Below are 13,859 nucleotides of genomic sequence, written 5' to 3'. Positions count from 1 at the left end.
AAAGATAAAACTGATTAACAATAATTACTACTACTTGATTACTGGTGTGGGTACGTAATACAATTGTTCCTTGGACCGCCTACCCTTTCGGCCTGAAAACACTTACTCCATATGTCTCTAGTTATTTGTCACTTTCATTTTATTTTGAAAGCCAATTATCCTACTTTTAGAGTTAAATTGGACATAGATAAAATCATTTTCTAAATAAATATTTACATAAAAAGAGTTATAAGTTGTAATATTCTCTCATTAATGGTGAATAAAACATCTAACAGTCAGTCATTTAGTTTGATTTTCGGAAAGCAGGAAGTGTCACTTATGTCATGACGCAAGGAATATGTATCAAATTACTACAAGCTAAGCATCAACATTTAATTGGAAAATCTCACTCTTCATGATAGGGGGAAAAAATACGAATGAGCGAAAATTAATTAACACAGCAAAAAACATACTATATTATATTCACTATTAATCTCTTTGCCAAAATTTACACGACTCCCCTAGTTAAAGGTGGTATAACTGATTTAATTGACCACTTTTAAGGCTTAAGAATACAATGGAAAGAATAAAAAGTACACCCAAAACTAAGAACCAAAAAGTAAAAAAAAAAAAAAATGATGTTTAAGGACAACGTTGGTTTCTTCCAGGTCCTCCATAATAAAAATAATTACCCCAAACACGATTAATCCCACCTTGAATATCATAACAATTAGGATGATCAGCCAAGACTTTGAGATTAGACAATGGTATTAAACTATTATCCCAATCCACAACTTGTAAATTCCGAAAATAAGAAGCTTTTCCAAAACCTTCACCAGCAAAATGACCACTTCCCATTTGTGTGGATGTGTGAAATCCATTCCCTCCTTTACTATTCACTATTTCACCTCCAAATTGTATCATACTTGCTGAACCCCTAAGATGTGTAAATAAATATGATGGCCAATATCCTACCAATACTCCTGATCCAAATTCCAGCCACCAATGTCCATGCTTCGGATCCTGCATATATATAATCAAAGTTATTACAAAATGACATTGTGTAGCCGCTATAAAAATAATAGCTGAAAAAAATGTATAAAATTTGTATATTTTTTATACATATATACATTCTGTATGTTATATACAAATTTTATACACTTTTTTGGCTACCAGATGTAAATAATTTCTGGCGCACGCTAAAAGTGATAATACCCCAACAATTAACAGTTCGATCTTCCGTTTATATCCTCATATATAGTAAGTTTTTAGTCTAGTCAACTATAATTAATTCACTAACGATCCAATGTATAGAGGTTTTAGGGGAAGGAATAAGGGGAATTAATTATTTTTGAAATCAGATAAATCATCTAGGGGTATTTGAAATACACTCATTGCGACGAAAGAGAAAGAAAAGAAGTTAATGGAGATGGTTTATTTATATAGCTAAATAGAGGAAAAGGTGTAACGAAACATGCAGCCATAATGTTGTTTATAGCATTTTAATTGGAATTCCTCAAATTTTAAGTCAAAGGATGACATTTTGAGAGCTAATTATGAAGTGGGGGGCAAAGTGAAAAATATTAACAAGTGGATGGGTCAGAGAATGCTTTAATTTGCTTGGGAAAGAAGAGTCAAGAGAATCTTACAAAGTGGAGGGTAAAAAAAAAAAAGCACAAACAAAATGATTACTTCCACTAAATAATATACGATGAATGTTACTTTAAGATTTCCCTTCGGTATATACATACACACACATGCAAGCATGATGTAAATTCATGTCAAATGTTTTTTTTTTTTTTTGCCTTTCTCCCTATCTTAATTGCGAATCTTATATTTTATTTATTTATGAACAACCTATTAAATGAATAATTCAGAACCATTTTCTGTCTGCACGATTAAGTAAATACCCATTTAAATGAAGCATTTTAACATTGGACCTCAACTGAAGAAACTAAGTTAGCTAGCTTAGAATAAAAATACAAGAAACAAGTAGGAAGAAAAGATAAAAAAGCAAGGAAAAAAAAATAAAAAAAGAGAGAAGACAATACCATTGATTCTAAAATTCGAATTACCGAAAACGCGCCAAAGAAAGGGGTTTGGTTGAACAAAAAAAAAAACTCGCAAATGATTCATACTTTATTGATTCAATTATGATCATCTTCGTTTTCGGTTGAAAGAAAATTTCTTAAATGTATTAATTAATTGGTTTTTCGAAAATTTAATTAACATTCTTATGGAAAAACGGCAAAGTTTTTAGGAAAGAAAAATTAAAATATTTCTTTTCTTTAATAAATAAAAGTGTAATTACCTTCCAAATCAAGATGCTGATATCATATTGGCCACCATTATAAGAGGATGTTGGAGAAATTGCTGCCCCAATTGCTATTTTATTATTGGTCTGAACAAATCCTGAACACAACAAATTGTAACATCCTGTAGCTTGATATGCATCGCTCTGTATAAATCATTAAAAAAACAAAATTCGAAACAAATTAGTGCTAAAGAAATAGTATTTTTGATTTTAATAGATTGTTGTTTTATGTTAATTATCATAAGGATAAAGAAATACAAATGCAGTATGTAAAAACTTACAGTCCAGTAGGTGAAGAACCTTGGATAATTGTCCCCATATAGCTCTGGGCTTACCTGTTGTAATTAAATGAAATAATTTAGCTATCTTAATTAATTTCATTGCTGCACAGCAGAAAAAGAAATATAATATCGATTCTTTGATTTTGAAAGGTAGCTGAAAGTTTAATGGATGCTTTAAATGAAATAAAGAAATTGGTTCACTCTTTGAGTACTATCCACCCTTTCGAGTACATTTCACATTTAAATCGGAGAAACCGCGTTTTCCATAAAAAGTACTGAAAAATCAATATCTTCGCCAATTTAAATTTTCTTCAATTATATTTCTTAATAAAATCTTAATGTATATGATTCACTATGAAGGAATTGACTTACGGGTGAAACTTCAAAATTTTACAAAAATATCTTAAAACATTTAAGTCTGCCATTTTTATAAAAATTCTTCTGAATAAATTAGGGAAAATAAACAATTAATGGGATCAAATAGCTCAGTGCACTAAGCTCCCGCTATGCGCGGGGTCAGCGGAAAGGCCGAACCACAAGGGTCTATTGTACGCCGTCTTACCCTGCATTTACGCAAGAGGCTGTTTCCACGGTTGAACCCATGACCTCATAGTCACATGACAACAACTTTACCAGTTATGCCTTCTAATAGGATCAAATAGAACTAGAAAAAGATAGAAAACTATTCTCTAAGTTAATATATCAGGCTTGATACGAGAATACATGTTGTTATAGGTCAACTTAATTTGATAGTGTAAATATTTTGTATACTGTAACAAAATTTTAGATTATATTATATGGACGCATAGTATATAAAGTGAAGAAAGAAATAAGAACATGCCTGCCAACCAGCTTCAATGGTGTTGAGATCATCACCAAATGAACCAGAAATAACCCACATTTGTGATAAACTGAATTCGTATTGGTTGGTAACTTTAGGTGCCCACACATTTATACTTGCTTTTGCACCATAATACTGCTCTCCAGTTACATATCCTACTGCATGCTGTTTTTTTTTTTTTTTTTTCCAAAATAGAAAAAGAAACAAAATGTAAGAGGCGAAAAAAAGAGGCTCTTTTAAGAAAATTAAGAGGAAAAATAATTTAAATATATAAATATTTTATTTTATGAGGAGGAGGAATAGATGGGGCATCTCAAAATTGCAAATCTTGATTTTTGATGATAAAGTTTATTGGACTATTATTTGAATGTAGAAATAGATGAATGGAGATTGACAAAGCAAAGGCCTTTGGAAATTAGTGAAATATGGAAAAGGGAAAAAACATCAAAGTCGGCATAGACCAAAAATAGTAACCTAACAAACATTTGATGAGAAAAACATATTAAAGCAACCACATACAAAAAAATTACTTAAAGTTGTTGAAATATTATTCTGAAAATAGAATAGTTTAACATGAAAATAAATCCAGCATAAGTTTTTGAAATAAGCTAAAACAAGTTAAGAAAAACACAAACCTCATGGCCATTATTAGTAGTGTCTCTACGAATTGGTCTTCTAATTTTTCGACCAAATCTTCGAATGGAACTAGCTCTTAGAATGTCTTGTTCTTTTGTTCTTCGTACTGGAATTGTTCCTTCTGGACATGTTTCTCCCGACAACCTCCAAAGTTGGAAATTTTCGAATTCCATGGAATTTGAGTTGTGCCCTTTTGGCCTCTCAGGTGGTTCCTACAATATAGGAGAAGATATTCAAAATCATTAACATTTTGAAATCTTGAATACAAGTTTAAAAAATCATTTTTAAAGGTGTAGTGGAATGGTAAAACTTTAATTTGCTTGACATTTGAAATTCATTGGTTCGACTAATCTGCGTTAGCACCATAAATGATAGAATTTACTTAACCAGAGATCTCGGGTCGAGCCACATAAATAAACGTGCTAAAACTTCCGGAATGGATGAATCGGGATTATTAAACCAGTGAATTTCAGACACCAAATACTTGAAGAAAAAAAAAATACAAGTTAAAATGAGAGTCATAATTGGAGTAGTACCAATGGTTTTTGGCCCTTCAAATGAGGGTGATCAAAAGCTGGTTGTTGATGAGATAATACACAATCTATAATATCTCCATCAGGACTCTGCATCACAATTCAAAGATTTAATAAGACAATTTAAAAAAAAAATGACAAAATGGAAATGGAGTAGAATGGAAATTTGGCAATACCTGAATTGTCTTGAGGGAAGGTTTATTGATTTTCATGAGATGAGATTTAATCATTTTCATCTTCTGAAGTTCATCACCTGGCTTAAATGTTTGGTTGGCTAAGTTGAAGTTTTCTATTTCTAGTGACAAAACAGGACAAACAGAGAAGATAAAGAAGAGAAAGAAAACAAAAATGGAAATGATTGGTGAAATTTTGGAACAGCTAGAAGCCATAGCAACTCTTGTGGAATTGGAACAATTTCTTGTTTCTTCTTCTTGTAATTCTTCCTTTAAATCTGTCTGTATTTGTTGTGTACAATATTGGCATTGTCTTCTTGTGTAATGATGAAGAAAACACCAATTATTTAGTTCCAGCAAATCCATAATTTCCAGCACAAGAACTAGAATTCAAGAAACCAAAGGCCTAGTACATGTTCATCACTCTTTTCACCATTTCCAAGAATTCTCAAAACTCTAAAACAAAATTTTTTTAAAAATAGAATGGAATTAATTCCCTTCTTCTCTTTCCTCCTTCTAATTCTGAGTCTTCTCTGACTAACAGCAACTCCCAGGCATGAGGTAATATAAAATGTACAAGAATGGGTTGTGTTGTGCGCCTATTTTTAGAGTTTTAATTTTAACTCCATGTGGGCTGTGGGCAAATAAATACTACTGTATTGAGTTATGACCAAGACATGTAGTACTAATTTTTGTTTTTATTTTGAATGAAAATGAAGAAGGAATTAAGTGGAGAGAGAGAGAGACTGAAATTATGAGCTTCTTGAAGGATGGAGTTTTAGAGGGGGGGTGGGGTAGTGGGAGGAGTGTTTCCAGTCTCCAATACAAAGACTGAAACTTTAGCTTTTCTATGTCTAATTTTATAGTGCATAATGTTTATAAGGGGTTGGGGGGTTTGAGGGGGGGGGGGGGGATTCCTCTGGTTTCTGTTATTCTTTACTTGGGGTTTGAAGACAGATAGGAATTAGAATTACACTTGATTCTGGGGGTTCTAAAGTTCTTTGCTTTAGGTGTTCCTCTTTCTCGCTTCCCAAGATGTTCTTTGTGTCAGCTTGTTGTTATTTTAGCTTTTACCCTCATTCCAAATTATTACTATTATATTTTTAAAGATTAACTATGGATAGATATATTGAAAGTATAAAAAAAATTACTCTATAACTAAAAGACAATTATATATGGTTCACGAATAAAATAACTAAGGACCTATTGAAATATAAAGCAGTTTACCTATTATAACATATTAAAATATATAATAATGTTATATTTGTATTGTTATTGTATATAAGTAAAATTCTTATATTTAAGGGCATTTGCGATTCTGATTTTTCTTTTCATGGTTTTTGGATAATTGGATTTATATAACAGAAATTTTCATAAAGCACTATCTTTTAGTAGTAATTAGCTATCTATATATATCATTTGCTATATTACGGATTGTAGATACCTTTTCTGTTGTTATAAGATGTATTTGATGTATTTAAGCTACTGTGTTCATGAATACAGAAACAAAAATAGGCATGAATCAGGGAAGTCCAGCGAATCAGTTGTTGTATTCGAGTGTATTCGACTGTATTCATGGCGTGAAATATGGGATTACCGCTGGATAGATTATTGTATTCGACTGTATTCACGGCGTGAAACAGGGAATTACACTATTTTTAAACGGAAAGTGAATCAATTAACATAATAGACTCCTAATATAACTCAACAAACTCAATTATAACACACAAATTTTGTATTTTCAGTTATAAAAAAGATTCTCAACCGAAAAAAAGCCCAAAAATATAGCAATCTTCAGAAAAAAAATATATAATACGTCTGAATACATAAATTATATTAATTAAAAAAATATATGAATATATTCATGGCATATAGCTAGACAGTGAATACAATCAAATACATAGAATACAACGGGATACATTGAAATACAATGAAAAGAAGATAGTGAATACAATGAAATACATGGAATACAGCGAGATACATTGAATTGCAATAAAAAAAAAAGACAATGAATACAATGAAATACATGAAAATACAGCGTGATACGTTAAAAATATATTGAAATATATTAACAGAAAATCAAGTTGCTCAGCCACAAACTTCGTCGTCTTTGTTAAAAAACAAACCCTAATTTCCGGCGAATCCACCGTCGAGCAAAAACCCTCAACTCTTTCGCCTTTCTCTCTCTCTTTCTCTTCACCGAATATCCCTGTAACTCATTAAAACAAATGAAAAGAATGAAAAAACCCTAGCACACAACTAGAAATCAGAGGCGCCGCAAGGAACTGTAATAGATTCTCTTTCTATTCCTTGCAAACAATTTGTACACTGGGAAATTTTCTTAGGAGCAAAAGAAAAATGGGGTTTTAAGAAAAACCCTTTTAAGGGTAAGATTATTTGGTGAAGTGTAAGAAAAAGATGGTATCTTAAAGATTGGAATTTTTTGGTTTTTAATTGGTGAAGTGAATAAAGTGGAGTAAAGTCCAAAACACAATCTTTGAGCTTCCATCTGTGAGGTAGCAGAAGGCGGGGGAAGCGGAGGTGAACGACAGAAGTGGCGTCGGAAGGAGGAGGAAGGCGAGAAGAGGTGGTGCGGCCGAGAGAAGTGAATTAGATTGGGCATCGTGTTTTCAGGGAATGGGGGAAGAGAATGACATGTATCAAAGTAGAGAGAGAAAGAAAATAGTGTAACTGAATAGCGTATTTAGTGGCTTAGGGGTAGGAGGTAACCAAAATTAGATATTTTACTATAAACATTAAAATGTATCTATAGAATATAATTTTTTAAAATAGTATTTATTTAAAATAAATAAGGTGTTAACCTCTGCTATAGGAGTAAAAATTCCTTTATATAAAATTAACCGACCAGTTTGTCAGTTTATAAATATGTCATAAGGGAATTGGATAATTATTGCCAAAATTTCACGGTATAGCCAGTTTTCGGACCGGTCAATCAAAAATAGCCAGCGTGTACCAAGTCAATGAAAAATAGCCACCATTTTGCTGCAATAGAGACCGGTCCAGCATAATATACTGGAGTTCGGTGCACTTGTGTATGAACTACAGCATATTATGCTGGACCGGTATACTTTGCTGGCTCCAATATAATATACTGAAGACTGGAGCACTGGTGCTCCAAACTCCAGTATATTATACTGGACCATTATACTTGCTGGAACTCCAGTATATTATGCTGGAGTTCTAATGTATTTATGCTGGAACTCCATCATATTATGCTGGAGTTCCAGCATACTATCCTGGTATACTGGAGTTCAAGTATACTTATGCTAGAACTCCAGCATAATATACTGGAGTATTTTCCGGGTTTTGAACAGTACTTTCGCTCAGATTTATCTTTACGTAAAAAGTGGCTAAATTTCCATTACTTTTGAAATTGGGCTATTTTTGAACGATCAGTTGTAAATCTGGCTATTTTTAAAAATCACAGATAATATTTCTGTTAAAAAAAATAGGATCTTTACCGAAAGAGTCGTATCTGATTCACAATTTATTTTTATAGCCAATATATACATTATACAAGGTTATACACATATTATATTTGATTTATACATACATTATATATCTACCTATTATAGGCAATTAATTATTTAAGTTAATTTTTCTTTAAAATACTGTATGGATTGCTAACTTGCCTTTTAGAAGCTGTCGTTTTCTGGAGCAAAATAAAAATGATAGTAGTAGGATATTAGAGAGAGATGAGTACTAATATAAAATAAAAAGGCACGCGCGCCTGTTAATTCTAGGGCGTCCCATGCATGTGCATGCGCGTCCTCTTTTGCTTATGTTTCGGGCTCCGTTCTTCCCTTCTCTCTTTTACTACTACAAGATTTGGCACAGTTGGGACAGCTCGATAAATGATACTTCCTCCATTTTAATTTATGTATCTTAATTTATTTGGACATAGAATTTTAAAAAGTAAAAAAGAATTTAAATATTATGATTTTAACTTAAAGATTTATGTAATGTACCAAAATATCCTTGAATCTTGTGGTTTTAAGTATGTTATATGAAAAATTAGAGTTAAAGAGTTACAAAATATAAGAAGAAGCATTCTTTTTGAAACAGACTAACAAAGAAAGTAAGATACATAAACTGAAATGAATCGGAGGGAGTACTTACTAAGTATTAGTAAATGTGGATTTAGGCCTAGCTTTGTCAGTTTAATTACATGGAATTTGTCGGGGAAACTACGAGCTATGTCCATTTATAAGTAGCTTATTATAAAAATTGACCAATTCATTAAATATTACTAATATTAGCCAAATGTAACTAATATTAACCAATTAGCTATTTGTAGCCAAAAAAGGGTCAAATCTTTTTTTCTTTTGAGTGGGTATTATTAGAATAGTTTGGGTACATCTTAAGGAGTTTGAATATCAGTTTTGGATGATTTGGGGGAGTATTGAGGTAGTTTGAACTGAAAATTCAAAGTGGAAGATAAAACATGAAAAAATGATATGTGTATCATTTGTGTATCACATATGTATCACATTTGTATTAAATGTGTATCACATGTATAATTGTGTGTGTGACATATGCATAATACATGTTTGATACATGTCTCGTAGAAGAATTTTTGAACTCGATTTTTATTACGAATTTTGATGCCAAATCACCTCCAATATTCTTCCTCAAAACTTGTATATTGACTCATCTCTATATTTGCTGCCTCATCCATGAAATTTTTTTTTCGTCATGCATCTAATGTTGCTGACCACGCTTAAGAATATGGAAGGATATCTTTGCATGTGATCCTTGTAGAGAAAGAACCTTATTTATTTGGGTTTTTAATTTTTATATATGCTTGGCTAGTTTTGATAGGTTTATTATTAATGGCTAGAGATTGGTAAGTTAAAACTTATTTGAGATATTTATGCAAGATTCTCTTTTTTTTTTATGGACATACAAAATGCTAAACTTATTTAACCGATATAACTAATTTTTGATATTTATCGAAATTGACTTTATTTTTTTTAAATTGTATACATTCCCCATTAAATGATTTCTAACCTATTAGGTAGTGCCTTCATCTAATGGATTCAATTATATCGTTTACTTTTTTTCTCATTCTCCTCTCTCCCTCTACCTTTAGTACGAGCAGAGTACTAAACCTCACTCTTTTTCTATTTTTCTCATGGCTGCTACTACTCATCTTTGTTTTATTCTCTTTTCCTCGCTCCATATTCTTTAGTTCTTTCCATTTTTCCAAAAAATAAATAAATAAATAAATAATTTGTATTGGTGAAGATAAATTGTATCGACTATGTCATATGATATAGTGGGCGTTTGGACATAAGAATTGTACAATTCCAAAACATGGTGAAAAATTTTTTCAAGTAAAAATGGTATTGGAAATTTAGAGTTGTATTTGGACATGAATATAATTTTGGGTTGTTTTTAAGTTTTGTGAGTGAGTGAAAATTTTGATAAACAGTTTTTTGAGTTTTTCAAATTTTCGAAAATGCATCTTCAAGTGAAAATTAAAAATTTTACGAACAAACGCTGATTTCGGAAAAAAGTAAAATTTTTTTTAAAAAAAGAAAAAAAATTCTTATGTCCAAACGGTCTCGTATTTATCAAAAATAAAATAAAATTTGAGATATATATATAGAGGAGTAAATAAGATATACATAATTTACAGTAGGCTAGCTCAACTGGAGAAGTATATAATAATTAGAAACAAAAAAGTAAAGTCTTTAAATCTTATAGAATGTTGACGAGAAATGAATGGCAACGGCAACTATGTACCACAAGCAATAAGGGCGAAAGGTTTTTATTTAATGAGCTCAACTAATAATCCAAAAAAATTAAATTGCATACAACTTAATACTCCCTCCGGTTCACAATAAGTGATAAGTTTACTTTTTCATTTTGGTTCAAAATAAGTGTCCAGTTATGCAACCAAGAAAAAATTCAATTTGTTTTTACTTTTTTACCCTTATGTGCATATCCCTAAAATGTTTTCTCACTCCTCACTATAACTATGTGACCAATATTTAATAAGGGTAGTTTAGTCATACTAGGTATTTTTGTATAGAATTTAACATTTTCTTAATGGACGTGCTAAAAGAAAACTGGTCACTTATTGTGAAATGGAGGGAGTATAATTTTCGTACAGCTTTAAGAAAGGCTGAAAGAAAGGAGAAGGAAGTCTTTTTCTGCCAGTATTGTTTAAGAAATTTAGCAAATTTATGAACGGGAGAAAATCAATATCTTAAGCCTTTGGAAGAGCCCCAATTATTTACACTAACGACTGTATACATGTTATATGCCTTTACTATTACAACATTGCACTATGTGAGTTATTATATGTCTGAAAGAATCTGAAACATTCAATCCAAAATCTTAATCAAGCGATTGGATAAATTATTTTTTACTTAAACTTTTTAGGAAGTCTTTATACAACCACATGGTATGGAAAAATATAACTGAAGACAAATTATTCTAGAGGTATATTTTATTACTAGTTTTTTTTTTGTTTTTGTTTGTAGCCTTTACTTTTCTTATATGTGGTAGCACGGAATGTTATCTAAAATATTAAAGAATATGCGTAACTATACACGTATTTTCTTGAAAAAGAAGCTCGCAAAGGAAGAGAAAGGGATAGTTACTCATAAAATTTAATTTATTATAGTAATATTTTTTGTTTCAACTTATGTCATACTATTATTATAATTTAATAATGTAAAAGGTCCTATCTGTATACGGTAGAAATTGGAGAGCTCGATTTCTAAGGTTAGATCACACTCCGAGTCCGAGTTCTGGAAGCTCGAAGTAAGCCGGGCCCGGATGAGCGCACCTCGAGAAGCAAATCGGGACCGTCATGATCAGCCTCGAGGGCAGTACAATTTCGAGGACTCTCAAGAAAGAGCGGGAATTTCTCAAGGACATGTGGTTGTTGCGTTTTTATTAAGGGGTGTGAATGGGAAATGGAAAGAGGCACCTTTTAGATTACACCTCTCCATATCACCCTTCCTTTGTCTATATATTTAGAGGCTTGGCCTCATTTTTAGACATGAAATCGGACATGGAAAATCTGAAATCTTCTCCCCTCTTTTCTACATTGTTGCATTATTTTCTAAATAAATATAAGTGTCAAGTGTGATTTGCTCCGTTTGTTGAGTTCGCTGAAGTTCTGTGATTTGAAGTGCCGCTATCACAGAATAGTTATTCCGTTCTATCCTGGGAGGAATTAATCCGTATACCTTGGGCAATAGTGAGGGGATTAAATTCCTTAAGGACACATTGTGCATTCAGTGGGCTCGGAATTATTTTACAATTTGTTTATTGAACTAACGTTTGTTTGCTTCTATAATTTTCTGATTTTTGAACACAGAAATACCAACAATCTTAAGGAATTTAATATTTATTTTATGTGTTCGTCTTAACATATTTTTGTTGGAGAACAAAAGAAGGACTCAACGCTAACGACATGGAAATGACGAAGTCGGGAACAGTGTTATAGCATTTCAATGTAGTGCCATGCAATTTTACAGAAGAATATTTTAGTATTCAAAGATAGGAATGCATCGTAAGAAACAAGTACAGACAAGTACAAAACTTTTAGTTCTTGAAATTTTGTGAAATGCCTTTGATATGACAAGTTCTGCGTTCTTGATTTGTTTCTTTCTAGCATTATAAATTGATAATTGCCAGAGTATTTCATCACATTCGATTGTCAAGCAACAGTAATTGCTGATGTGATTCAAGGAATTATAATGGACCCGTATGGATTGGGGAAGATTGAACCCGACGTGATTTGGAGTAACTTGCGGGCGAATTCAAGGAAAATTGTGATGGTTGAGGGAGACACAATTAACAGATTGTTGAAGTTGCTGTTTGTTTTCCTCGTCGGCATACTCATTGTTATGTGAGGATGGCTATCTTAAATTACACTTGGTAGTAAATGTTGCGACCAAAAGCACTCACGCAAGTGCACGTGATCGTCAAGTAATAGAGTAGTGAGTAGAGTATCGTTCCCACGAAGACTTGTGATTAACTGTTGACTGATTCAAACTCAATTAACTTATCTATCCAAGAGGTTTTTCACAAAATAGAGATATAACTAATTTACTACCTAAACTATCAAGCAATAATGTAACTAGAACAATTAACCAAACAACCAGCAATTTCGAGTAACAAACAGTAGGAGAGGATATTCCAGGGTCATGGGCTAATTGACAATCGTGTTGTGTTCTTGGCTTAAAATGACTAATTGATTTATCTGGATTGTTGATTGACAGGGTTAATATTGCTCATAAGAATCTGTCGAGTTCTTACTCGCCTAACCAAGTTAACTCAATGCCTATATGTCTATGGAATTAAGATTAACAAGAATGCATTTACAATTCCTGTATTTCAACCAAGCAAGGCAATTAGGTATATGTCTATCCTAATTGCGAATCCGTTCTCCGATGCCCAGGTTCAAGAACTTGCTCTATTTAATTCTATATGCAATCTAAAGTTCCCACTTTCGAGTTCAACTAAAGATTCGTAGATAGTATTTCACTGTTAGCTACTCAGCAAAATAATTAAAATCAGAATTAAATAAATAACCCAATATGATAAACCAACTTTGTCAAATTAAACTTCAAACAACAACATTCATGTTTCACCCATGATCCTAGAACAATGGTTTTAGCCACTCATACTAGTGTTCATCACAATAGGGTTCAATTTCATCACAAATAGCAAAAACAAAGGGAAGAAAAGAAGAACTTGATGGTCAAATCTCCTCCTTGCCTCTTGCCTCTCTATACCTTGCACTAGACTATGAAAAACTTGATGATTAGTCCTTGGGCGAGCTTGACTTTATATAGGTTAAGTGGGGTTTCCTCCAGATTTCCAATTATACCCCTGAACAAGGCTTCCCGGAATTTGGACTAGCGCGGTCGCGCACCTGGGCGCGCATCTGACCGCGCTAGTTGGCCAGTGTTCTGTTTAGGGCGCGCTAAAATTAGCGCGGGCGCGCACCTGGGCGCGCTAGCCCAGGTCCTTAATTCCTTGATTTTCTTCCTCGTCTTCATGCGTACTCAGCTTCAAGGGGTCGTTCTTGCTCTAAAATAGTTCCAATCACCTCTC

General features: G+C 32.4%; 1 protein-coding gene across 1 annotated transcript; it reads right to left on the bottom strand.

Moving 5' to 3' along the window:
- Nucleotides 1-431: 431 nt before the first annotated feature.
- Nucleotides 432-5,600, bottom strand: LOC109217750. Its single transcript, XM_019382017.1, has 7 exons — nucleotides 4,761-5,600; nucleotides 4,588-4,674; nucleotides 4,051-4,263; nucleotides 3,416-3,580; nucleotides 2,575-2,628; nucleotides 2,291-2,437; nucleotides 432-1,002 (listed from the first exon to the last, which is right to left on the bottom strand). Exons 1-7 carry the CDS (start codon nucleotides 5,121-5,123, stop codon nucleotides 622-624), a joined length of 1,410 nt encoding a protein of 469 aa, XP_019237562.1. The 5' UTR covers nucleotides 5,124-5,600; the 3' UTR covers nucleotides 432-621.
- Between the last annotated feature and the right edge of the window lie 8,259 nt (nucleotides 5,601-13,859).

Source organism: Nicotiana attenuata, unplaced genomic scaffold, assembly GCF_001879085.1.
Source record: "Nicotiana attenuata strain UT unplaced genomic scaffold, NIATTr2, whole genome shotgun sequence".
Classification (NCBI taxonomy): Eukaryota; Viridiplantae; Streptophyta; class Magnoliopsida; order Solanales; family Solanaceae; genus Nicotiana; species Nicotiana attenuata.
This window is presented reverse-complemented; position numbering and strand designations above follow the sequence as displayed.